This window comes from Mus musculus, chromosome 3 (genome assembly GCF_000001635.26).
Source record: "Mus musculus strain C57BL/6J chromosome 3, GRCm38.p6 C57BL/6J".
NCBI lineage: Eukaryota > Metazoa > Chordata > Mammalia > Rodentia > Muridae > Mus > Mus musculus.
Genome location: NC_000069.6, coordinates 106,480,999 through 106,504,506, shown reverse-complemented (window position 1 = coordinate 106,504,506; position 23,508 = coordinate 106,480,999). Strand labels below are relative to the sequence as shown.

Genomic DNA, 23,508 nt, shown 5'->3' with positions numbered 1-23,508 from the left:
TTTGTAAGCTACTTGTTTTCTTGTTTGAGTGAGACAGTCCTAAGAAACCATAGAATGATAATGATGACTAGAAATGCCAGAAACTACATTTGTAATGTGTTGAGAGTTCTTTGTGACATCAGTGTTAGCCAGCATGTATGTTATTCTTACTAGACTTAAAAATTCCAAATTTCTGGTTGTATGTAAAACAGAAGTTCAGACTAGGATCAGCCATCATCACTTATTTATAAATTGACTGTGCCCTGCTTTCATGCTGCACTGGCAGGGCTGAGCAGCTGTGGTAGAGACTACATCTCAGAAAGCTTGAACTATTGTGCTGAGTTTATAACTTAGCAGTCAGGTGCTTGGCTAGTGCACATGAAGCCTCATGTTTGATCCCCAGCACCGTTTTTAAAATCAGTCATGATGGCAATGCCTGAGAGACCAGTACTTGGGAAGTGGAAGACAGGGAGGGGATCAGGAGTTGAAGATCTTCCTTGGTTACATACTGACTTTGAGGCTAGCCTAGACTATAGAAGCCTCTGTCTCAAAAAACTAAAGTAAATAATAAAATGCTTGACATAATTGCTGTCTTTATAAGGAAGGATTTGTTAACCCTTAGTTAATAAAGGAGACACCAGGAGGCAATTGATTTACTCAACTGTATGAAATCGAAAGGTGACTTTGGAGAGAAGAAAGTCAGAAGCCACGTTCTTTCCTTCCAGGAAGCATAGTATGACTTGTGCACATTTTGAGAATAACCAAAATCTCTTCTCTTTGCAGATCTTCTCTTTCTTTGATTTGATTCGTTACTGTGTCAGTGTTTGCAATCAGATTGCATCTCACCTGCATATACATGTCTTCAGAATTAAAGCCTCTACAGCTCACTCTAATCATCACTAAGGATGTGTCTGGGTTCTACTAAGCTCATGGTTCCTGCAAGAAGGAATTCGAACATATTAAGGACAACAGGGGTGGATAAGAACAAATATAATTTATAATAATCAATGTCATATAACTTTCATTCTTTGTTACTGGTAACACTCCCTAACTGTCCTGTTTAGAATGGGAATTTCAGGCCCCATCCTATAAACTGAATATGTTGTCAAACAGGGTTTGGCTCCAGAAAGCATGCAGGGAAACTACCGAGTGTTTGTGATTATTCAGAATATCACTATCATAGGAGCACATCCCCACTGGTGGTAAATCTAATGTAAAATTTTTGCAGGCCAAAAGATTGTTGCTTTATGATTTTAACAAATCATCATCTTTTCGTAACACCTTGTTTATTGTCTTCTCAGATGTTCTTTTGTAAGGAGCTCAGCTTGTGGCACATACATCTTACTAGCTTGTGAGGTGAGAGCAGTGATAAGGACCTTAAATTTAGATGGAAGGTTTCCTGTCTGTATATTGTTGAGGAAGTGATTTTATTATCAATCAAGAAATGGTGTTTCTCACGGGCTTGGGAAATCTTGATAGCATGCAGATAATGTGGTAACTTTGTCAATCCATTTTATTTTTTTAAATAAATATATGATCTCAGAACCAGCTTTTTTCTCAATTTTATTCAGGGGAACTGTAAACTAAGTTTCAATGTTTTTTAAAAGTTAAACAAATTTTATTTCTCTTCTTTAACAATTAAGGAAATATGGTCAGCCGTGTCATCATGGTGTGTTCATTTTTTTCAACCTATGGGTCTTTATTTTGCAGTTATTACCCCATTATTTCAGTAATTGTTCAGATGGGGTGGAGGTGGGTTGTCACTTTGTACTCTCCATTTTGGTATTTAGACTGCGCTTTACCATAGGAGCCAGGTTTCTCTGTGAATCACATTTGCTTTCATTGTATACATATTTTCTGTTTCTTTAGTATAAAGGATAGTGAATCCCAGCACTCAGAGGTAGAAGCAGGAAGAGGAGCAGAAGTTCAAGGTTATCCTTGACTGGAGTTGTAGGCTAGTCTGGGCTATATAAGACACAGAAAATCGGAGGGGTCAGGATATAAAGATAATCTCTGACAAGGCAGGAGAAAGAAGAGGTAATCCTCCATTAGTACAGTTATATCTATTGTTTTATTTGATTAGTTCAGCAGACCTAACAGGTGTTTATACCTAGTGGAAATTGAGACCTCAATTGGCTACCAGTTGTCACACAGTATTGCTACATTTGAGAATGGAATTTAGGCTGTCATTCTAGCTATTTTTTGTATCACTCCAAAGCTTTAAACTGAGGTACTAGAGACTAACTGAAATAAATACATGTGTTCTAGATTTGTTTTCATCACAGAGGAATCTGAAAAACACTGTGTATGTTTCCTTTGGTCAAAGATACTACAAGCATCAGCCAATGGTTTCTTTGTAGAAAGACACAGCTGGCCCTGGTTGTTGAATTCACATACTTAATGAAGTATCAGAATCATTCAACATTGTGGATATTTTTGCAAAACATATTCCCAGGCCTTTTTTTTTTGGGGGGGGGGGCGGGGGTGGTGTGGTCTGAACAGGATCCCACAGTAGCTCAGGCTGGCCTTGAACTTTCTGTTCCCCTGCCTTAGCCTCCTGAATGCTAGGATTGTAGACTGTGCCATCACAACATGTTCAGGTTCAGTCTCTAATTTGGTAGATTATATTGGAGCCTCATTATTTTCACAGCTCTAACAGGATTCTGGTCCTCAGGCTGAAACTTTTCAAGACCTAAGTGGGTTTAGCACTCACATCTACAAACCATCTAGAAAGATGTAATGATTCCTAGAAGTTGCAGAAGTAGTAGTTGGGCATGGCGTGTGGAAATTTCCCACCTGCAGTAGGAGTTTGTGATCTCCAAATCAGAGTGTAACCTTCCCTTTTGTAACTTTATTCCAACCCCCATATCATCTGCATTCTTTGGAATTCTGAAACTTGTAAGGGCCACATTAAAAGATAGGCAAAACATTTAAAAGAATTCTTGAAGAGAAGATGCTTTTAAAGATGTTGGCCATCTCTTGAAGGGTTTAAACAAAGGTATAGAAAAAAGAAAGCCTAGGTAAACTACTAAATACCATAATGGGGAAAAACTGGCAGTGCAGGGATTGTTCGACCTTTAGCTAGAGAATGGATCTAAAGTCTTAATAAACACTTGATGAGATGACCAAAACTGAAGTTAAAGGACTGGCCCTGACTAGGTTATGGGCAGTCTGACCTGTTGATGGAAGTCTTGGAGTAATAGCCTGCAAGGACTTCTGTTGATCAGGAATTCTCCTATTAAACAGTCCTAGGCCCCAGCTGCCACCCTTCTGGAGCTGTCTCTGCTCAGAATTCTGGGAAACACACCAGATAGTACAAACTCTCTGCTGAGGCCATTCTGATCAAGATCTCTTACTCTTCTTATGGGAAGTGGAGCTGCTGACCCCCGGTTTTGTGATTCCACGTAGCCTATCATGACCAGGTCATCCTTCATGTCTAGTTCAGTTTTTTCTCCCATGCAGTGCCTCCTAGATTGACAAATAACAAGGTTTTCATCTTTATTCTCATCCTCACGTCAGACCACTATTTTGTACATGGGTCATTGGGCCAGTGTTCTGTATTGAGGATTTTATAACAGAGGTTCATAGGAGACAGCAGTGCTAGCAACTTCTAATTAAGCACCCACAACAGCTATACACCTGTACTACTATCTCCCACTATGTCCACTCTGCCAAAAAATGCAGCTTTGAGTACAGTTCTGAGTTTGGATGTGAGCTTTCAAAGTTCTGAGAAGCCCTGACACCAAGGCTCCCAGATTCACACACCACTTTGAAGTAAGACTGCATTATCAGTTGGAAGAAGGCCATGGATTCCAGGGCCGAAGACCTCACTGATTCTGTCCCACTAGAAGGGCCAAAGTCCAGATTGGCCTGTGGTTCTAGCTGTATCTCTAGACACTCCTGCTCACCACAGCTTTTACTTCACAGTCTTTCTCTTGATTTCTTCTGTTTCTTCTGTTCCTCGTACTCAAGTATTTTCTTTTGGAAGTAGCCTGTGGGTTCAAACATGTGTTAGAGGGATCTTGTTTGTTAGACTGATGCCTATGAGCTCAGAGTGAATGCGGTTCTGAAGTCTAATCTGTGAAATTACATGTCTATAATCCTAGCTATTAGGAATCTAAGGCTACATAATGAAACTTTGTCTCAAAAACAAACAAGCAAAAAACCAGAAAGGCCCCACAAGCTCCAGGATATCTAGGCCCTCCCAGCAGTCAGAAGGGGGCCTACAAATAGTAATTAGCTCCAGAATAAAACAAAGGAGAGCCCAGGCTGCTGGGCGATAAACAGACATCCCTACAAAATACCAGCCCCCGAAAGCATTTCCTCAGGTTATTGCTATTTACCCTCACTGATGGAAGTTACAACTGTTGTATTTATGCTTAGGTATTTTAAAACCTACTTTTAATAGGGATTTTTTAATGTTTTGCCCCCTCCCCCTCTCCCCTTCTAGTCTATCTGCCACTGTAGAGATATCCTTCTGGGACTCCTCTTAAGGGAGACATTTGCCCATGATTCTGGAGGCTCTATGTGTACCTGCAGGAGGGTTCCTGCTCTTCTCTGCTTCCTGGATGAATAGGGAGAAAAGTTGTGTCTTCACAAACTTCTTCACAAATCGGCGCTTGGTCTTGGAGGTAACAGCCTTACAGAAGGATCGTTCTTGGAAATGACCTTGTCCACTGGCCTCCCGTTTTATATAGGAGGCATAGTGGCCCACAGTCTTGACAAAGAACTGTACAAAAGGGCCTGAAACATGCTCATTGATTTGTTCTGAAGCTATAGGAGACAAGACAAAAATAATAATAATAAGAAGAAGATCAATAGAAGGGTGAAATTACCCAGATTCACCTCTAATTTTGGTTTTCATTGCTGTCCAGAAGTTCCTAGGAGAGGCATATAATCAGAGTAAATAAGTCATTTTATAGGAGTGTGAGCCTGGGATGGCTCATGCCTACAATCCTGACAGAAGGACTGCTACAAGTCTGAGACACATGCCTCAGACAGGGCAGGTGGGGGAGGGAGGGAGAGAGAAAAGAGAAGAGAGGGAAGAAGAGAGAGAAATAGGAGTCTAGGAACCTGGGTATGGATCCTCTATGATCTCTAAAAAACAAAATCTCATATTCAGTATCTAGTCCCCTCACACAAGCTACTAAACAAGTTGAGAATAATGTCCTCAAGCTCCCTGGAAAAGCATAAAATCTTTAAAAGAGGAGCCTAGAACTTACTCTTTAACTCATTTATCCCTTGACCAAGAGAGTCCAAGATGTCATCCTGAAGTTTTGGTGGTAGAATATCTTTCTCATCACCAACCTAGGAGAGAATAGAGCTACATTAATGTCAAGCCGTCTGCTCATGAGGACAGGAAGAGGAGGAGGAGAATGTGAGGATGAAATGACTGCTCCTCGGAGAAGAACAGAAGCCAGTTCTTTGCCCCCAGTTTCAACCCAAGCATGAGCAAGAGGTCACTATCAGTGTATATTACTTGCTCAAAAGACACTGTCCCTGATTGCCTCATAGAGGATAGAGGCCTCTGGATCTTTGCTGAGGCCTCATGAGGGGAAGACAGCACAAGACTTTCTCAAAGTGTCTGTTGAGATCAGTGAGACATCAAGTGACTTAAAAGGCTGTGTTGATGGTAGGCCTGCAGGTGCCCCTGAGTGCAGACACTTACCGACAATAAGAAGGTTCCTTCACAAAGATTCACTAACAGGACCTGAAACAAACACAGAATGGCTTCATCTCTTCATGAATCTCAACTATCAACACCTTTTCTGCTCACGACTATACCTGAAGCCCAGGTAGTAGCAACATAAGCATATACAATTAGCATTTCCTGCCTTGCATTTTCATCCCTTTTTTTCCTAGAAACTGGAGTCCGCGGGTAGGAAGTGTGTGTGTGTGTGTGTGTGTGTGTGTGTGTGTGTGTGTGCGCGCGCGCGCGCGCGCGCGCAAAGGGAGCTGAGAAATGACCCAAGGTGGAAGGGAATTAAATATAAAGACGGTATAGTCATTCACTCAAAGCAGTGAGCATGCCAGCCGTGTTGCTGCGTGCCTTGAACCCTAGTACTCTGGGATCCTGAGGCAAACAGGAAGATTGACTTAAGTTCCAAACCTAGAATGGACTACACAGACATGATCATCATCAATAAATAAGTAAAACAGGAAACCACAACAACTCATAGGATTTGTAGAAACTACTTCCTAATTCAGAGCATGCCCCTGGTGCACACACAATATTTACTGGGCATGTTTTACTTAATTGTAGCCATGGTTCTCTGTAAAACAAGCACTACTTCATTTTGCAGATGGGATAAACCTAGAGAAGCTCCTCTCAGATCCAAAGGAAACGCCAATTCCCCAACTCCAAAAGGCAGTCCAAATATCCAGACATGAGTTCATCCTAGACTATAAGTGGATTTTGGGTAGTTAGATAAAAGCCAGCACTCCTCAGAAAATAGTGAAACCTATTCCTATCCTTGGAAAGCAGTCCTTTCCATTACTTCTCACAGAAGGGACATATGGCTACCTATAGTACCTATCATCCATCCTATCAAAGCCAATGCTGGCCTCCAGGCTCCCTCAGTATCATGGGTATCTGTTATACATTTCAAAGTCCTCACTAACATGCTAGCCCTTCTCACCTCTGCCCTAAGCTTCCATCTACTCATCCTTCCTATAACCCAGCCATTCTCTGCGCTTGCTATTCTCACCCTTCTCCCCCACCCCAATTCTTACTGTTCTCTCTCTTGCTATGCTCCATTATCTATTGCTTGCTATCTCACTCCACTTCTCTAGCCCTGGCCATGTCCAATCTGCTGGCTCTGTTCAGTCTATTTCTTTCTACCTCTGCTTGAGTATCTTCCAGATGCCTCTGGCAGTTCTTTCATATCTATAATTAAAAACCTTAACCATATCATGAAACGGTCATGTTAGCAATTTCTTTAGTGTGCCTCTGGCATACAATTCCCAGAGGCCATGCTGCTGAGAAATAGCAGACTGGTTTCCAAGCCTAAATTGTGGTCTTTGGGATCACATCCCTCTCTTTAGCTCTCCTTCAATGTGTCCTCAGCCTGTCCTATGGTCAGATCAAGGACAGAGGAAGTCATGTTTTGATCTTTTGACACTTGTAACAACCATATGTACAATTTCCTAGGGGTCTATTAGAAGCTCCCTCAAATTGGCTGAGAGTGGAGGTAGTGTACATACTTAGCATACCATTGCCTAAATACAAATAATTAACAACTGACAGCCTTGAAACTTCCATCTAGAAACTCAGCAAGGGAGGAACATGAGCCCAGTGTCAACAGGAAGAGGACAGGAAACGAAGCAAGGGGACTGTGCATGTATAGGCTGCAAATGAGACACACAAGACTATGTTCCTGGACCATCACCACACGGCCTGAGAATCATGCAGTTTAGACCAGGAGACAGTCATGTTGCTGATTCCTCGGAGTATTGTTAGCTAATTGGACCACTTCCAATATTTGAATTAAAATCTTTTAAGTAGGATTAGATTTTGACATCTGAAAACTCATAAACTTGGACATTATTCCTTGGTTCTGCTTTGAGACAGGATCTTATGTAACCTAGGGTGGTTTTGAACCCTGATCTTCCTACTTTCACCTCCTGAGTTCTGCGATTTTAAGCAAGAGATACCACAACCACCCTGAATTAATTTCAAAACTAACACTCAAAAACAGCAACAATGACACTATCAAAAGAATACCAATAGCCACAGATTTGCTCACCAAGGAACCATAGTTCTCCAGATTCTGTGTTGGCATTTAATGTCTATTTTGAGTTCCTATTTTCATTTTCTAACCTGAGTCTTGATAATAGAATGAAGGATCTCTACATGTTCCTACTTCCAAATGTAAGGAAAGAGAAACTGGAAAATTTGCCAAAACATAGCCTGCACTGTAATTATCCATCATCAGAGGAGAAGAGCTGAACTAGTCCAGGCCTGAAGCCACATGTATCCATACGTTTGAATGCTTTGATGCAAGGAAAGCTATTCGTTAGGGGGTGGGGAGAAATGTTTGCATAAATATTTTTTGAAGTTGTTCCCAGAAGCCTTTTCAGAATTCTGGTCATATTGTCTATAGAGTATGTCCTTTCAGGGAGCTTATGTGGAGAATCAGAAAACCTTGCACCCCCACCCCCACTCCACAACACACACACACACCATATGGACTTCTTCCTTTATCAGTCTTGCCCATTTCTCAGAGCAGCTGCAAAGGAAAAGAAAAAGCTCTTAACTAGCAAGAGCCAGAGCCTTACTGGCCCTGTCTGTCTTCCTGCCTGGCTATCAGGGGAGGAGCCCCAGCTCTGGAGGAGAGAAGTTACATAACTTCTGGGGTTGAGACATTTTACCTTTTATTGCTAAAGTGGGGCTGATACCCTGCTCCAGTTAATCACGAGGCTAAGGGTTGTTCACAGGGCATGTGTACTCAGCCCGAGAGCTGGAAAAACTAAAGGAAACATCCTTCTTTCCTGGCCAGTAGCAACAGCTAAAGAAGGGCCTTTCTCTGAGTTCCACTGTGGCCTTCTCTAAGCAGTAGGTTTGCTAGAACTTACCAACCTCTTTTGTAAAAGGGGAAATCCTCCTTCTGGGACTACTCCTCCCACTCCTTTGGTGCTTGCATCAAGATACCTCACCAAGTAACTTGTTTCTGCACTGTGAGTCAATGGTTAACCAGGGCTGAGCTTTCCGATCTGTCCTGTGTTCAGCTATAGTGATATCCTATCCTTAGATCAGAATAAATATATGTTTCCAGTTGTTCCAACTTTGGGGGTAGATGTATGTGATTACTGCCCATTTACACAACTGAACCCTCTTCTATGTCAGGGTGATTGCCAAGAAACAAGAAACAATGAATTTAACTGAGCTATGAGCTACTCAGAAAGATGGTACTTGTTGCAAATATCTTCATTTTCAAGACTTAGCAATTTACAAAAGGGCTTGTTTCCAAGGAATTTGAATACTAGTGGTGTGTGCATTGTACAAGCCAGCTGTGGTCATTCATTTAACTGAAAGCTCACCCAAGTGACTGTTCAATAGAAATAATTGGCTCATAAGACCATCTCATGAGCTCAGAATAAGCAACAACTTGCTTGCTTTCTTCTTCTTCTTCTTCTTCTCCTCCTCCTCCTCCTCCTCCTCCTCCTCCTCCTCCTCCTCCTCCTCCTCCTTCTTCTTCTTCTTCTTCTTCTTCTTCTTCTTCTTCTTTTCCCCTTCCCCCAACAACTTGCTTTCTAAACCCAAAGAGCATTCATTCAAGAGAAGAGTGTCAACTCTGACTGAACATGGATGTATGTCAGGTGCCAAGCTAGCAGCTTAGCCATGTCTTTTTCCCTTATCTCTAGCAACTGAAGACACTTATCTCCATTTTCCTGATAAAGGAAATTCAGGTTTAAAGAAATGTATTGAGCCCCAAATCACACAGTTACTGACAGCAGAGCTGGAATATAAATCCAAGCCCATCAACCTCTAAATCATGTACTCTCTTTGAGGCAGCTTACCTCTTCCATGGGACTGTCCATAACCTCCTGCAGGAAGCGCATCTGTACCCCAACCATGAAGGGGGTAGGGCAGCAGACAGTGGCCAGAAGGCTCTCAGGGACCACAGGGATGTATGTGTGTGCCCAACTAAATGGGTAAAGCAGAGCTGCAGCAGCATGGATACACTGAGACAGGGTACTGGAACACAGAACAGAGATGGTCAGCAAGGCTTCTGTTCCTATCCACTGGCTCAGAGCCCCACACCTACAGTAGCTATTGGCAATGCTCCTGTACTGGAAAAAATTCAAGTCTGGAAGCCACGCTGATCACAGAGCTTGCAGCTACTTGTTGCTAAGAGAAGGGTGGAAATCAGGATAGGCAAGCCTCCACTAACCAGGGTGGGGTCCCCTTTAATCTCTATTCCCAGCTAGTTCTCTCAAGTCATTACTGGCTAAAAATAAAGGTGGCTCAGAAGAGGGGAGGGAGGAAGACAGGCCTGCATTTAAACTGGGATATGATTGAGCCTCTGCTCTGCAAAGGACTGGGCAAACTAGAAGAATAACACTGGCCCTTCTTTGAAGAACTCACAATGCAGTGAAGAGACAAGCCACTTAACACCAGGCTCTGGTGAAGAGGCAGGGTCTCCATGCACAGCCATGTCCTACCATGCCTCTCTGAAGCCATTTGAATGTGGCCAGGTTAGTCCTTGAGTTAGCTTGGGAAATTCCTCGGTTCCAGGAACCGAGATTCAGAGATTCTGGAAAGTCCCATAGAGGTGACACCTCAAGACTTTGCTACATGGATTCCTCTTGTCATTACTATCCCAGTTACAACTCAGTTGCCTTCCTTACCCGAACTGTGGCCAGCCTCAGTCTCCAGCTTTCCTATGCTCCACTAGCTCTCAAGCTTTTCTCCAGCCAAATTACCCCACACCCAAGGCCAATAAAAACACAGATGCGGAAACCTTGGTATCAAGCTAGCACTTCCTGAGTTAGAAAGTCTCTGAGTGCTTCCCTAACAAACTGGGCTGGTCAGAAGTCCCCTTCCCAGCTCCAGCCTCCAGGATCTGAAAACTGTGCGGGAAGAAAGTAGGAAGTTGTAATATTTCCTGGAGAAAGTTTGTTCCTGAAACTTCCTAAATACTGACCAGAAGTACCTAGTTGAAAGCTGAGTCCCAGTTACCACAAAAACTTCCTTCACACAGGGCCCAGAGTAGAAGAACCACCTCCAAAACAAAAATGATACCCCTTCCTACAAGATTTAGCCTATGATAGTTTCCTTCTTGGTTATTGATGATGGCATTATTCTTTAACACACAGACCCCTGAACCCTGGCCAAGCTTCCTTTCTTTGGGAACTCATGTCATTCCCTTGATCCTTTGTTGTTTGTCAACTTCCGTTTCTGTTTCTGAGTACCAGGGCTTAGCTCAAAATTATAGCTTCTTGCTGACGTTGCTCAAACCTCCCAGCACTCAGTAGGTAGATCTGCTCATTGGCAAGCAGATATCTGTGAGTTCCAAGCCAGCCAGGGCTTCATAGTCAATCTTTTACTGGTTTTATCAATTTCTCTTCTCTGCCTGCTACTTGTCTCTCCACATCCTTTCTCGGACTCAGATCTTCTCAAAAGCAGCAACCGGCACATTATAACTTCCTGCTTCTCTTACACACGGGTATATGCTCAACTGAGAACTGGTGGAGATTGGTAGCTCGTCCTCGCCAATCTGCACCTGTTGGAGTCCAGGATGTCTACCACTGTGCGTTATCACCTTTAGTCCCCATCACAACCCTATAAGGCACCGTCCACATCATTTCCATTCTATAAATAAATAAATAAATAAATAAATAAATAAATAAAATGTGATCTTGGCTTCGAAAAGTTAAGAAGCTGATCTAAGGAGAACCATAGCTAAAGGTGGAAGAACAAGATTTGAAAGTCATTCTGCTGGTTTCAGTACATAAGCTGAAAACTAATACATAAACCTTAATCTACTTATGGGTAAACACAGTCTTCTTGCTATCTCCTCAATGCTTGGCATCTGGCAAACAGCTGACATGCAATAAATACTTGCTGAGTGAGTTTACAAATGGATAGATTAGCATATCCTCTGTGCCATTATACAACTTCCTGTCTTCTCCTACACCCTCTTTCCTCACTCAGCCTAATCTTGAAAGGACAGAATCATGTCTGCATTTACTGTGGCTGGCTGAGCCTGTGTTATACCAGGAACATGCCATGTCCTTCTTAGATAGTCAGGCCGCAATCAAGTTCAACTCTGGAGATGGCTGGACAAGTTCAACTACCTATTTCTCTAGGCCTAAAATGCAATCCAGGAACGGGAAACTGGAAAGCACACACATGGGCCCTAGATTCTGACTGCCTTCACGAAGTCCCAGTATATTCCCTTGATCCCAGGGATGCAGCTTAGTGTGGCCAGTCAGTGGCTGAGCTTACCTGAGACCCTCTGCCAAAAAGATGATTTTTCTTTCCAGCACTGCAGAGGCAAAGATCTGAATAATCTGCTCCAAATGGAGACAGTGTAGCAGAACACTGAAGTCCACGTGTTCAAGGTGGGAGTCTAGGGGCCGTGTCAGTGAGATGAACTATAGGAAAACCAGAGAGAAAAGGTCCAGGTAATAAAAGAAATCACAGACCCAGGCCAGGCCTATCGCATTCTTTCTACAGGACCGATAGGGTCTTAGCTCACTCATCAGTGGCTTCCTTCTGCTCTGAGGACAGCTGGGTAGAGTCTTTCCTGTGGCTCATGAGGTCCAGCCTGGGGAACCTGCCTATCCACAGGCTTCACTGTGTGCAGGCTCTAAAGCAGAGCTCTTCTGCCTAGAGCCTGGCCTGGGTCAGGCCTCTCATGCATTGCTTTCCTTTCTTCATTATTATCCCTCAGATCCAGAGGCCCACCTTGGTCATCTTCAGACTTCATCTTTTTCTCGTTGTACACTCACTGCTTTTCCTTTCTTTGTGGCTATCTAATCTTTAACTGTGTGTTCACCAGTGTGTTTACTCATTTCCACACTTCCTGGTGCGCCTTCTTTATGAGACCTTTAGCTACATGAGGTTAGAAGCCATTTGCTTACCACTCTTTACCCAGAAAATGCATAACTTGACACAGAGTACATAAGTACTCATTTTTCCTTCAGTATTTTTCCAGCAGCTGACAATTCCTAGTGACTCCCTGATTCTTCTGTGGGGATGACCAGATTCAAAGGTGCATGTGGAATTTCCAGTCTCAGAGATTCGGAATGGAATTCTACTTGCTGCCTTGAGCTCTTTAGTGACTTAGACCAACAGTACTTCATGACATGGGTGTGAACTTAGGGGTAGGGATAAATGATAAGAAGTAAAACGGAAACTACGGGAGAGCGATACAGGACACTCACAGAGAATAGTTAAGTTAGTTACAGTGTAGGAGCAACTGGACATTTGGAGACTAGGAACAAACTTAGCACCATACATGAGCACAGACAAAAATTTAGCAGACTGCAAAGTAAGTAGTTGCTGGTGGGCATCAGGTACAGTACATTTAGGTGATTTTTTTTTTTAGCTCTGCCAATAATTCTAATGCCTGGCTCAGCTTCCCTATACTTGAACCTGATGAGTCAAGGCGAGAGGAACCAGCCAGGAAGAGGACTGCACATTTATTAACCCACCTCTGTGCCTGAGTCAGGAATGAAGCTCTTAAGGGTGACTGTCTTTCCAGGTGCAGGAAAGGCTGCCTCTCGGAGACCTTGCATGAATGGGTAGATGACAGCCATGGAGATCTGATGCCTCTTCTCTACTTCATCTAGTATCTGCAGGGGAAGGACCACAGGAAGGAAGGCTTAGAGGGATTCTACTGAGTACTCAGGACTCTCACGCTAGTCCTGTCAGTTCTCTAGTATTTTCTAGGCCCCTCTATAACTGGCTTTCATCTCCTGGACAAAACCTACTTTTCAAAGACTTCTTTTGATTTTTCTCTCATATTCCTTTCTCTCCTAACACCGACATGAAACTACTAAGCCTAGCAAGTCATTTCCCATGTTGGCCTAACTTTTTGGGTATCACTGTCCCATTTCCTCTGGACTGTCATCAGGGTGAGGCTACCATCAGCCCTCAGTGTAATTCACAGAAGTAAGATCCACCCAAGCCGAAGCCACTGGAGTTCCTCTCCACACCCAGCATTCTTCTGGTCACCAAGATAGGTCAAGTTCATTTTGGGAGACTACCTTGATCATAGCCCCAGCAATACTAATCATCAGTTTCTCCTCTAACCTCATCCGAGTTAGGGTACTGTCTATTATTTGCCTTCAGACTTGTGGGTTTCATTCTCTTGTGTGAAAAATTTCCACATGTTATACCTCATCTGAGCCTCATAGCAATCAGGAAGATAAGAGGAAGGATGGACAATAGCTCTTTCTTCAGGAGAAACAGCCTTCTAGATTTCCTTGAAATAGGGTTGAGCCCAGGTCCCTCCTGTCTCCATTTTACCCAATATACTTGATGCTGGCTGGGCTATCGGGAAGGCACTCTACCAAGAGCTCAAGTTGCAAGGCAAGCTGCCAGGCAAGCAAGAGAGCTGAACAGGCCTGCCTAACAGGCTCCAAGGAATTTTGTCCTAGCCCTACCTTGGAGAACAAGCCGAAGCAGCCGATGCAGCTGATGATGCAGTACACTTTGGGAAGTTGAGGACCAGGACCGGCAGGCTGGGGAGGGACAAGAATTTCCTTTAGGGCTGCACCCTCCACAAGGGTTTCTCCCACTTGAGACTAATGGGACAAAAGGTAGAGTGCTACAAATGGGATTAGTTCATGAAACGAACAGCAGAAGGATTAAAACAGCCACCAAAGTCAAAAGATGATGGTTAGTTTACAACTGCCATATTGTGCAACCAGTCCAAATGTCTTTTAACAATTGAAAAGAAAAGGATGGTGTGTAATATAAACAAAATGGAGTATTATTCAGCTAATAAGAGGAATGAAATTATGACAAATGGATACAGTTGGCAAAAGAAACTAGGCACAGAATGTATTTTCTATCTCATATGCAGGATTTGGATTTTAGAAAAGAAGACATAAACAAAAGACATGAGAGGCTGGAGATGTGCCCCAGTGGTGATGGGCACATATTGCTCTCCCATAGGATCCAAATTCAGCTCCCAGCACCCACATGGATGGCTCACTGAAGTCTTTTATTCCAGCGAAGGGGATGTCCCTCCTTTGACCTCATAAGGTATGCACACACATTTACACATATACCACACACACACACACACACACACACACACACACACACACAGACATAATTAAAAATAAAATAAGGTGGCACACGCCTTTAATTCCAGCACTCGGGAGGCAGAGGCAGGCGGATTTCTGAATTCGAGGCCAGCCTGGTCTACAAAGTGAGTTCCAGGACAGCCAGGGCTATACAGAGAAACCCTGTCTAAAAAAAAAGGGGGGGGGTACAGGAGGGTTAGAGAGATGACTCAATGGTTAAGACCATTTGCTGCATTTGCAGAAGACCCAGGCTTGGGTCTCAGCACCTACACTGCAGCTTGCCACCATTTGTAACTAACTCAGTTCCAGAGAATCTAGCTCCCTATTCTGTCCTCCATGGGCAACAGGCATGCACACAGTGCACTTGCATACATGCAGTCAAACACTCATACACTTTTAAAATAATAAAGGAAAAGGATTAAAAACATGAAATTAGAGAGATGAATGTTTGGGAAGAGAAAAGGAACTGGTGTGGTGGGCATGGTCACACATAAAATACATGATCACACATAAAAAAACCCAACTATGAAGCCTATTTGTTTATACAATGGGTATGTGCTGAGATGAGGAGGAAGAGAGAGAAGAGGGGGGAGGAGAAGCAGGAAAAAGGTGATAGTGGCAGCCTTCTGGGGCTAGTAACCCAACGGTAAACACTGACTCATGGCCAACATGAGCTTAAGTTCAGTGAGAACAAAACCAAGTTTGTCTTAGCCATGAGGAAATGTCTAAAGAGGAAAGGGCTATAAAGGTGTCTAGAGAGTCCTTGTCCTGAAAGCCAAGAATTAAACCTTATCATTCAAATCTCAGAGTGTCTGGGAGGCTCCATGGAACAAGACAAGCAGGCCTGGGTGCAGAAGACTACAGTAAGAGGGTCCAACTGGAACCTCTTCCTGTGTGTAGAATTGTTAAGCTGGGAGGACACAGGCCAGAGCCTTGTGGTAGCAGAGGAGAGGGGCAGCACGTCCTTGTTCTTGTGGGATTCCTGAAGGGACACTAACATGGCGGCACATGCTGATGTGTATTCTCCCTACATGCACCATTCCCACCAAGCCTAAGCTTTTGTAGCCGTGTCTTTGGCAAGCCCAGCCTTGGAGAGGAAGGGGCGGTTCTGAATTGCACCAACCAGGAGGCGCCTGCAGTATCCGATCTTCCTGCTCCCATCCACATTGGTCAGGACAAATGAGAAGGTCTCCCTAAGAGAGAGCAGACCAATGGTGTTCATTTGCTCACTGGATCCTAAAACAAGAGTGAAGTCAGCTTCAGAGGAGGGGAGAGGAAGACAAAGGGGAGCTGCTGATTAATCATGGGGATAATCACAGCAGTCACTTACTAAGCACTTGATGGTGTCAAGCTCTAATGCATCGCCTCATTCGAGACTCAACTAAACATTTCTGAAGAAGGTTCAATTATTATCACCACTTTAAGGACCAGGTAAGTAAGGCTCTGAGGTTACTTCTTATCTAAAAATTGAAGTCCTGGTCTGCTTCCAGTGTTCATGATGCAAGCAAGAACCATTTCCTTATTGTAGAGGCCAAAGTCTTTCTCTCCAGTCCAGAGTAGAAAAAGATAAATAAATAAAAACATTTTTAAAAGGCAATTTCTTCTTCTAGGAAGAGGTAAGAGACTCTTTAAAGTCTTCAGAGAGAAAGTCAAGTCACAGCTTCAATCATTTGTCTAAAGGATCCCAAGCAAAATATTTCCCTGGCAAAAACTCAGCATTCATACCAGGTGAGGGGACAAGAGCCACGCATTTGCCCTTCTATCCAAATCTGATACCCTTTCCTGCAGGCTGAGTGGTTACCTGGGATACTCTGTGAGTGGTGCCCACTCATTTCCATCAGGGAAGCAGAACAAAGGGATGGCACTGAGCAACCGGTCCTCCTCCTCCTGCTGACCTCGGAGCAGGTTCTCCCTCTGTCAGGAAAAGACAGTGGAATTTAGGCAAAGAAGCAGAGGTCAGAAGCCTGTCAGCCTTCTTTCTGACCAACATGGGGTACAAAGGTGCCTTTGGTTGGTACCATACAGTCTGAACTCTAAGTCTAGCTGGAAGAACCTCAAAGAGAAAGCAATTTGTTCTGGGCCACATCAATGTAACCTTGGGTTGGAATTCAGTATCCTGAGGATTTACATATTCAAAAAGAAGATTAGAAAGGTCAGCTGGACCAACCTCCTGAGAGGGTGGCATCAGAGAGAAACCACATCATAGAAAAGAAGCAACCCTTCCAGTTGCTAAACCTTCTAACAAGAGAGGCTGGTAAGAAGGGGACATTACGCCTCACCCAGTGCATGATCAGGCAAGAAGAGATCTAATACTTTGGGAGACTGATCTTAGGCTGTGCTTGAGTCGGGGGCCTGCTTGATTCTCTACCACACAACCAGGAAGGCCATCCCTTCTTAGTAGTTCCAGCAGAAGCTGAGTTTTCCTGTAGGAAAAGGTGACTGAGGTGGAATTTGGAAGAACTGAAGGTTTCCCACAGGGGCAAGAGCATTGTTTCCCTGCTCCAGAGTTTCAGTCAGTCCTTCACAAAGCAGTCAGACCTAGATTCTCTGGGTGATTACAGAAAACTAGGGCTGGGCTACAAAGGAAACTAGAGCAGTGAGCTCAGGGCTAGAGCCCAGGCAGCGTGGTAAGACATAGAACTCCTCTATTACCTTTTAAACACACCTTCGTCCTCCCACCTCCATCCTCAGGCCCCACTTCTCCCTCCATCCTTACCTTGGGAAACTGGTAAGTGATCGTGGGCTCATAGTCATCCCCTAAACGCTTTTTCTTTAAAGAAACAACAAGAAGGTATTCAAAGAAGTGCTGGCCTCCAGCAAAGCTAGATGGAGAATGCTCCTGGATCCTTTCTGGCTCTGTGACAGCTTCCCCAGGATTGTTCTGGGATTGTCCTAAAATGGAGATGCAAGGGTCTCTTGAGTATTCTTTCCACTCCTCCATTCTGTAGTGCGAGCGAGAATCTGGGCAACAACCATGCCTCAAGGCTACAGTGCCAAGCCTGACCAGGCACCACCAGGCAGGATCAGAGCCAAGGGGGCAATTTCCATACCTGCCCTGGGAAACTTGAAACTGTGGAGTGACACAGGAAGAAAAGAAAACACTGATGTAGAACCGAGGAGCCATGCCATGCTGTGGAGGTTCTTGGAGGCCTGATGCCTGACACTGTATAGTCTGCCTGATGCAACAGTTCTGGGTATTTTGTGAGCCCTGAGTAAATTTGCACTAAATAATCAGAGTAGACCCATAGGGCATTTTTTGGTAATTATAGCAAGACCTCTGCAACAGACGGGACTAGCTCTGCAAACTGATAAGGCAATCCTCCTGGCTTGACCACATGGGGGCCATGTGGGTTTGAGCATATAAAGGAAAAAGAGGATCACTACAGCAGGAATCAGCCCATAAAAAGATCATCCGAAAAAGGAAGTAGGCAATCCAGTTCTGACCTGCTCGAAGTCGTGGCAAGCGATTTCGGAGCAGCCTGAGGGTTCGGCCTACCCCTTGTCCTTCCATCATTCTGAGCTTTGGGGGCATGGATGTTCTTTCTCCTTCAGGCTGGCCACAGAAAGCCTGAGAAAGTGCCTTCTGCCTTGGTCTCCAATCACAACTTTATTGAGCTGAGCCACACGCTGTCTCCCAAAGGCAGAGAGCAGTTTCCATCCTGTGTACTCCGTAATTGAGCAAGAAGGATGTGAAAGGACCCACGAGGCAGCTTAGTGTGGGCACTGACAGAAGCAGCATCCTGGCACTACAACTCAGCTCTTGGCTCCTCCCAAGAGCCCCAGGGTGTGGTAACAGAAAAGGTCATGAGCAAACATCTCAAGGCACAGCTGCTTCTGGGCCAAGGGCTTTCAATTCCAGTGCTTGCAGACCATGTGGTGAGTTTATTTACAAACCCAGGCAGCGAGGGATGCCTGTGAAGATCAGACTATGGACTCCAGTGCCTCGTGGGGCACAGCACAGGTATTTTACATCCCTCATCCTCCACTGCTCACGATCACCTTTTCAAGCAATCGTCGGGAGCTGCAAAGTCCCACCAGGCCAACTGGCGAATCTAAAACATCAAGGATCTTCAGGAACCCAGGACTGAACACTTCTTGCAGCCAAGATGCCAGATTGCCCTGATTCAGATAAGTAGACTTGCCCACTCATTCTCTAAATGTACTAATAACTTGTAACAGGAGAGGCCCACCTCTGAGAGGCCCAGATATACAGAATAGCTGTGAAGGTGATTACTTCACCCACTCCTCCCTGGCAATCTTTCCTGATCTAAGGCATAAATCTCTCTCACTATTCCAGGGTTCCGGAAGAATCCTTTCTCTCACCATCTTTACTAAAAGGAAGCAATGACTCGGGAAATCGTCCCCAGCTTAGAGTAGGAGCCTAGTTGCATCAGCAGCTGTAGGGGTACAGAGCATCTTCACCCCTCCCCTACCCCTGCTCAGCCTTTCCTCTGGTTGGGCCAGGACAAGCTAAACAGCAGGCCCAGTACTATGTCTAGAGATTGAGGAAGAGGAGAAAAGTAGTCGCTGATACCCTGGGTTATTAAACAGAAAGTCCTGAATAAGGAAATGTACAGGATAAGAGGAAGGAGACTTTGCCCAGAAGTAACTTAATGGGGAGGGAAGAAGTAAAAGGATCTGGTGCCTGTGTCTGCCACTCCTGCAAAGAATTAGCAGCCCTCTGGGAGGGAGTGTGTTGCTATGGTAAGAAGGAAGGCTGTCACCCTACTCCTAAGAGCACTGAAACTGTGGCACTGGTAAAATGCAGGACTCAGAAACCCAACATTGACTTGTGGCGGAAGCAGCAATCATAGTACAGATGATGAGAGTTGGGATCTTGAGAACGGGGAAGCAAGACACCACAGAAAGTACTTGTGTCTTACTTGTAGCCTGTATAGACATGTTGCATAATCTTTACTGGTTGCCTTACGGAGCAAGAGCATGCCTAGTACAGAAAGGAAAACCGAGGCATTAAGTCACTCGGAGGCAATTGAAAATGAACAGGATCTGTACAAAGTGAACGTCATAAAAAGTTCCAAATCCAGGCTCAGGCCTTCTGGTGTATTACACAGTAAACATCTCCCGGTAGGAAGAGGTAGTGGGTGGAGTGGGATGGGTGGCGAGCAAATGGCTTGGGGGGCCAGAGTCATCTTCCTGGTCATCCCAGAAGCTCAGGAAATGTCTTTTCCTCAGTCCTTGGGGCTGGCTTTTCACTCCATTTCCTCCTGCTTTATCAGGAGAAACAAGGGACCAGCAATGTCAGAAATCCCAGACCAATGAAAAGTAACTAAGACCTTTGGGCTGAGGCTCAAGATCCAACAGAGTGTTTTCTCCTTCTCCCCCTTTCAAAAGGGGTTCTCACAGAAAAGCACGAGAAGGATCAATATGCATCAAACTCCTCTATAGTAGAAGGCACCTCACTTGACCCGGATGCCCTGGAATGGATTATTATCCTCAATTTTAATTGAGGGAGGAGCCACTCCTCTAGGGAAGTCAGGCGTCTGGTTATACTTGTTCCTCCAACAGGAAGCCCCTCCCACAACCACCTGAAGGAAGAGAGGGGACTTTAGGGAACCTTGATCTGAAAAGCTGTTGTGTGTTCTTTGCTGAACTGCTAGCAACCCAGAATCACCGTAACAGTCTTCCCTACCAGTGTTTTACACACACACACACACACACACACACACACACACACACACATCTCTAAGACAAAACAGCCTGAGCCAGTGAACCAGAAGGGGAAATCCCCCAGGAAGCAAGAGGACAGTAAGAAAGATGAAAGAGTCACACCCATATGACCTGACAGGTGCTAAAGTTGTGACCAGGTACATATAGAATGCCTGCCTTCCTGTTCCTCCACCACAAGGAAGATCCTCCAGGTACCATTGCTAGCCATATGCTGCTGTGAGGGTAAGGTGGAGAACAACTGAAATGTGTCCTCTGAGCCCTAGGAAGCAGACCCTAGCCATTCAGTAGCAGATTACTCAGGTCCAGGAAGCCCAAGAAAACCAAGCCAGAACTCTGTAGCAAAAAGAGGACTTATCTCCTCCCAACATACTGCTCCAGCCATTGCTGCCCTCTCCCTGGCACGCAGGTAGAAGAGGCATATGCCATAACGACCAGGCTGGAAGAGTGTGGTAGAAGCGAGAAGGTACAAAGAGCAGAGCAGTCACAAGTCCCTACAGTTACGAGAAGGAAGTACCGACCTCAGCTCTGAGGCCTCTTATGAGAGGGGGCCACTGATATCTTCACTTGCAAATTCAGGAAGAGGCGAGCTCTCTGGGAATGACTCTTACAAACTGGTTTTTTTTTTTTTTTTTTTTTTTTCCAGAAGCATGGGCTCTGTCTGAACAAACCCGAGGGTGACAGCTCAGCCATAGCACTGGCCAGACATAAACAGCAACAGATGTTTGTTGAATGAATGGATACATTAATGAATCCTAATTGCCCTTCTTCCAAGTCCCAGTGCTCCAGATAAGGAGAAAGGAAACGGATGGCACATCTAATTTCATCCCTATAATCCACCCTGGACAGGGAAAAGATTCCAATTTTACAGGTCAGAACTCAAGGTCCGGATTGAGGAAACAGCTGAGCTGATCTACCTGGCTGCTCTACTGAGGTCAGTGCTAAGGGCTTGGGGAGACCAGTTTTTGTGGCACGGTTATCTGCAAGGCAGGGACAAGCTGGATCTCCTCGGGAACTGAAAAAAAAAATCCAGTTAAGTAGGGAAGGGAAGCGCCTCCCGGAGGGCTTGACGGCCTAAGCTCTTTAGCCACAAAGTGGCTGCACCACAAGCTTCCTGGATAGAAGGACACGTGGCCCTTGGGGCCCCACAACCTTTGTAGGTTTCTGGCCACCAGGTTCCCCCTTGACCCAGCAGATCTGTCCCCTTGTTGACCTCTACCTGTTCCCTTGAGCTCACCTGCCTCCTGCCCAGCCCTCACAGATCCCGCCCAAACTGATCCACGTTCCTGACCCCAGTGCCGCACCGAGCCTATAGTTCGGGGGACCCCACGCCCTCTTTCCCCCGCGCGTTGTGGCCCGCACTAACCCCGCTGGCCGCGTTTCAGTCTCAGGCTGGCTCGGAGGCGGCGGCCGAGCCCATCCATGGCCCCTCCAGTGCCCAGCGCCTGCTCCCACGTCCGCGCCAGCCCCGCCCCCCAAATCCTTGACCTTCTTGGGGCCCTGGAACTTTCACTTTCACGCGGGAGGCGCAAGGAGGGGGTGGGGCGGGGCAGCGCACCTTCCGGGCTCCTGCCCAACCCCTGGCGCACCTGGGCTGGCCGCTCTTCTCGGGTCCTCACCCTACCCCTCTGCGCCTCTAGGCTCGGGGTGCCAGAGGGCGCCAGCGCGTCCATCCGGGAGGGGCGGTACCATCTCATTGTCACCCTTTGTGAAACTTCACCTTCTGAAACACTCTGGTAGGTGCCTAAAGAGAGAGACCCCTACCTCCAGGGCAAGGACTGGAAGATGCGCCTCCCTGGTGTTTCCAAACTATCCGGAGGAGTAGAACTCTCAGACCGCATGCCCTTCTAACCAACTCCTCCACGCCTGCTCTTACAACTATTCAGAGTCGCTGGCTACTTCCAGACCTTTTTGTCTTTTCTACTTAGGCACCCCAGAAAAGGGACTGAAGAAGTGGATGAAGGTAGTGACCCTGCCTTCCAATCGATTTTGTTAGTCCACAGATGAACATAATACCAGCCAGGATAATACCTACCTGGCTGCCATAAATAAAGATTTCTCAATGTCAGAGAGTGGGATTAAAAAAACTTTCTGTAAACTGTTATATGACATAAATGTAAAGCATTCCTATGGTCAGCATTGCAATGCAGCTGTTCTCTGCTCATCTCCACTGACTTCTAAATAGGCTCAGGTTTTAAACTGCAGTTATTAACTATGGCACTGTGATAAGCACCTGCTGGGGGTTCTGTGGTACATCCTTTCTTCCTCCCAGGTTATTTGTAAGAGAGGGATAAGCAGAGCCAACTTAAACCCTCCACGTTCTTCCAAGGTCTTAACCTTGACTTCAGGAGTGAGACACAAACCAAAGCAAAATCCCACAAGATGACTGTGATCCACAGTCCTCTTCAGCCTCTTCATGCCTCATCCCCAGGTGGTTCCACAGCCCTCAGCTCTATAGTTCAGAAGGAGCTGGGCAAGCAGCCCTTGCATTAAACTGACCACTATGAGTTGCCTTTACTCTAGGTGCAAGCAACTTGCATCTAATTTTAATTATATAGCGTAGTTCTGTTTCCCATTCTCTGGATTCTTGCATGAAATAACATGAAAGGATGTGGCTGTCTCCAAGTGCCTTGTCTTATGAGATCTGCAGCTTCTCTATCTCTCATAAGAGAAGGGGCTGCTCAAGAAAACCTTGTCTAACTTGTTGATGCTCTTGTGCTCTTGTGTCTTAATTGGTCCAATCTAATTTACAGTGTTCCCAAACAGAGCTTTCTTTCTTCAAAAGAAAAACCAGATGATTATGAATATATGTGTATCAAGAAGACAAGAACAAGAAGATTAATGGAAACTGTTGAACAAGTCTTTATATGGAAACAACCCCAAGGGTTCATTAATACAAAATAGGTGAATTGTGACACATACACACACACACACACACACACACACACACACACGTGTTGTTTATGCAGCAACAAAATTAAATAATCCCTCAGTGCATGCAATATTATGTCCATACTTACAAGTATGAGCAAGAGATACCAGACACAAAAGAAATATGCTTCAGTTTATATAAAGCTTAAA

The 23,508-nt window shown here is 45.0% G+C and overlaps 2 protein-coding genes and 1 long non-coding RNA gene across 19 annotated transcripts in view; 2 read left to right on the top strand and 1 right to left on the bottom strand.

Moving 5' to 3' along the window:
- The window catches only part of Cept1 (choline/ethanolaminephosphotransferase 1), a 45,543-nt gene extending 43,296 nt beyond the window's left edge, over positions 1-2,247 (top strand). For 5 of the 9 annotated variants that reach the window (XR_375610.3, XR_001783787.2, XR_003954431.1 and 2 more), the window contains one exon: positions 763-1,527. Coding sequence is in view for 5 of the 9 variants with exons in the window: in XM_006502471.4 (XP_006502534.1) it covers positions 763-882 (120 nt within the window). In the remaining 4 variants the exon portion in view is untranslated. Of the gene's footprint in view, positions 1-762 lie in introns of all 9 variants that reach the window. The other 4 variants (NM_133869.4, NM_001293694.1, NM_001357818.1 and 1 more) reach the window with 1 other exon arrangement.
- On the bottom strand, positions 1,477-22,076 carry Dennd2d (DENN/MADD domain containing 2D). Of its 9 annotated transcripts, NM_001278941.1 has the most exons (13): positions 21,794-22,057; positions 21,345-21,442; positions 17,459-17,634; positions 16,544-16,656; positions 15,866-15,935; positions 14,095-14,172; positions 13,141-13,281; positions 11,930-12,078; positions 9,499-9,676; positions 5,648-5,689; positions 5,202-5,286; positions 4,513-4,752; positions 1,477-3,971 (listed from the first exon to the last, which is right to left on the bottom strand). In NM_001278941.1, exons 7-13 carry the CDS (start codon positions 13,243-13,245, stop codon positions 3,901-3,903), a joined length of 870 nt encoding a protein of 289 aa, NP_001265870.1. In that variant the 5' UTR covers positions 13,246-13,281; positions 14,095-14,172; positions 15,866-15,935; positions 16,544-16,656; positions 17,459-17,634; positions 21,345-21,442; positions 21,794-22,057; the 3' UTR covers positions 1,477-3,900. The 9 variants fall into 9 exon arrangements, 5 of the variants coding, with proteins under 5 accessions (NP_001265870.1, NP_001087223.1, NP_082386.2 ...); NM_001093754.2 differs by lacking the exon at positions 21,345-21,442 and having other exon boundaries at positions 21,794-22,076; NM_028110.2 differs by lacking the exons at positions 21,345-21,442; positions 21,794-22,057 and adding an exon at positions 18,187-18,467.
- Positions 18,594-22,521, top strand: 2010016I18Rik (RIKEN cDNA 2010016I18 gene). The gene is made up of 2 exons (NR_033207.1): positions 18,594-18,703; positions 21,074-22,521. It is a non-coding gene; the product is annotated as an RIKEN cDNA 2010016I18 gene (long non-coding RNA).
- The last annotated feature ends 987 nt before the right edge of the window (positions 22,522-23,508 follow it).

Excerpts from the sequence above, each read along its gene's own strand:
- Dennd2d (NM_028110.2), bottom strand. The coding sequence starts at position 18,274 with ATGCCCCCAAAGCTCAGAATGATGGAAGGACAAGGGGTAGGCCGAACC. Across the intron at positions 16,657-17,458 it reads TCACTTACCAGTTTCCCAAG|AGGGAGAACCTGCTCCGAGG; the intron begins GTAAGGATGGAG and ends TTTTCCTGACAG. Across the intron at positions 15,936-16,543 it reads CCACTCACAGAGTATCCCAG|GGAGACCTTCTCATTTGTCC; the intron begins GTAACCACTCAG and ends GCTCTCTCTTAG.